This window comes from Eufriesea mexicana, unplaced genomic scaffold (assembly GCF_001483705.2).
Source record: "Eufriesea mexicana isolate 0111107269 unplaced genomic scaffold, ASM148370v2 scaffold325, whole genome shotgun sequence".
In the NCBI taxonomy this organism is placed as follows: domain Eukaryota; kingdom Metazoa; phylum Arthropoda; class Insecta; order Hymenoptera; family Apidae; genus Eufriesea; species Eufriesea mexicana.
In genome coordinates, this window is record NW_016908500.1 from 152,529 (window position 1) to 154,490 (window position 1,962).

Genomic DNA, 1,962 nt, shown 5'->3' on the forward strand with positions numbered 1-1,962 from the left:
TTGTACTGTTTTATACAGACTGTGTCACGCAACTATATCACTAGAATTATTTTGCAAACCATTTATTGCTTCAAAAGAATCAAAAGTAACGAATACCAAACACTAAACCTACCATGACCAATTAAATAATCAACAAATGAAAAAACAATTTAAAAAAAATGAAATAAAATATAATTTTGAAAATTTTATCATTAGCTAAATTAATTACCCACATTCAAGACACTTTGTTTATCGTTGTTTATACGATATTTTGGATTCTTAAATATTGCTTACCAGCGCAAAATAGAAAATCTTACAAAAATTTGAAATTTTTCACATCCACGCAATTATCGTCGCATTTCAAAGAAATATAGATATGTATAATAATCACATTTTTCTTCCCATTCAGAGTCGATTCAAGATGGACGATTTTCCTTCGTCACAGTGCTCGAGTAATCGTTTTAGTCAAAATCAAAATAACCTCTCTCGTCCATAATTGGAAATATCTTTTGCGCTATTTTCATTGCGTGTGGATTTTTGAAAACGTCCATTTTAGTCTCCCCTCCAAACTTCTCGTACAGCGTTGTGAACGACTCGGTGTCCTCTTTGTTTGCGATCATCCGGAAGTAAAGCACCACCCCGGCTAAAACTGTGTGCGCTCTTCTTTTGTGAATCGCTTCCATTAATTCTTTCATCGTCGGTGGCTTCCTCTTGCAACCGATGTCTGTCATTGTCTCCTCCAATTTGTCTAAAAAAACGCTTCAAAAATTAGCCATGGATACTATTGTTTCTGAACATGTTTATATAATTTTTAAACCATTAAATTAACCAAAAAGTAATTTCGATATTTTTAATATAGAACAATAGTAATTTCCTTTGAAAGGAACAAAATTTTATGCAATCCTCTATACAGCATTTGTAGTCTAAAAAAAAGAATTTCGACAAACAAAAACAGTGTGATTTAATATTGCACATTACTACATTGTCTATATTTACATTATTATTTAATATATTTTACACTCTGTAATTATTATTATATTATTTCTTTCTTTTTTAATTACAGTGTAATGTTATAGCATAATCGTGATATACATTGCTTTGTCTATTAACCTACATTAGATATATATACATATTTGTACTGTTTTATACAGACTGTGTCACGCAACTATATCACTAGAATTATTTTGCAAACCATTTATTGCTTCAAAAGAATCAAAAGTAACGAATACCAAACACTAAACCTACCATGACCAATTAAATAATCAACAAATGAAAAAACAATTTAAAAAAAATGAAATAAAATATAATTTTGAAAATTTTATCATTAGCTAAATTAATTACCCACATTCAAGACACTTTGTTTATCGTTGTTTATACGATATTTTGGATTCTTAAATATTGCTTACCAGCGCAAAATAGAAAATCTTACAAAAATTTGAAATTTTTCACATCCACGCAATTATCGTCGCATTTCAAAGAAATATAGATATGTATAATAATCACATTTTTCTTCCCATTCAGAGTCGATTCAAGATGGACGATTTTCCTTCGTCACAGTGCTCGAGTAATCGTTTTAGTCAAAATCAAAATAACCTCTCTCGTCCATAATTGGAAATATCTTTTGCGCTATTTTCATTGCGTGTGGATTTTTGAAAACGTCCATTTTAGTCTCCCCTCCAAACTTCTCGTACAGCGTTGTGAACGACTCGGTGTCCTCTTTGTTTGCGATCATCCGGAAGTAAAGCACCACCCCGGCTAAAACTGTGTGCGCTCTTCTTTTGTGAATCGCTTCCATTAATTCTTTCATCGTCGGTGGCTTCCTCTTGCAACCGATGTCTGTCATTGTCTCCTCCAATTTGTCTAAATAGATCTTCAATAAACGATCGTCGTAATCGTACTTTATGCCAAATTCAGGACACGTGTTCAAGAAGTATAACAGGTCGATGCACGGAGAAGTGTAAACGGAAAATTGATAATCCAGCT

At 32.0% G+C, this 1,962-nt stretch overlaps 1 protein-coding gene across 2 annotated transcripts in view; it reads right to left on the reverse strand.

Annotated features, from left to right (window-relative positions):
* Positions 1–1,535: 1,535 nt before the first annotated feature.
* Positions 1,536–1,962, reverse strand: part of LOC108556138 (uncharacterized) — an 8,369-nt gene continuing 7,942 nt past the window's right edge. For both annotated transcript variants that reach the window (XM_017912106.1, XM_017912105.1), the window contains exon 4: positions 1,536–1,960. In XM_017912106.1, the coding sequence (XP_017767595.1) occupies positions 1,553–1,960 (408 nt within the window). In that variant the 3' untranslated portion in view covers positions 1,536–1,552. The remainder of the gene's footprint in view (positions 1,961–1,962) is intronic.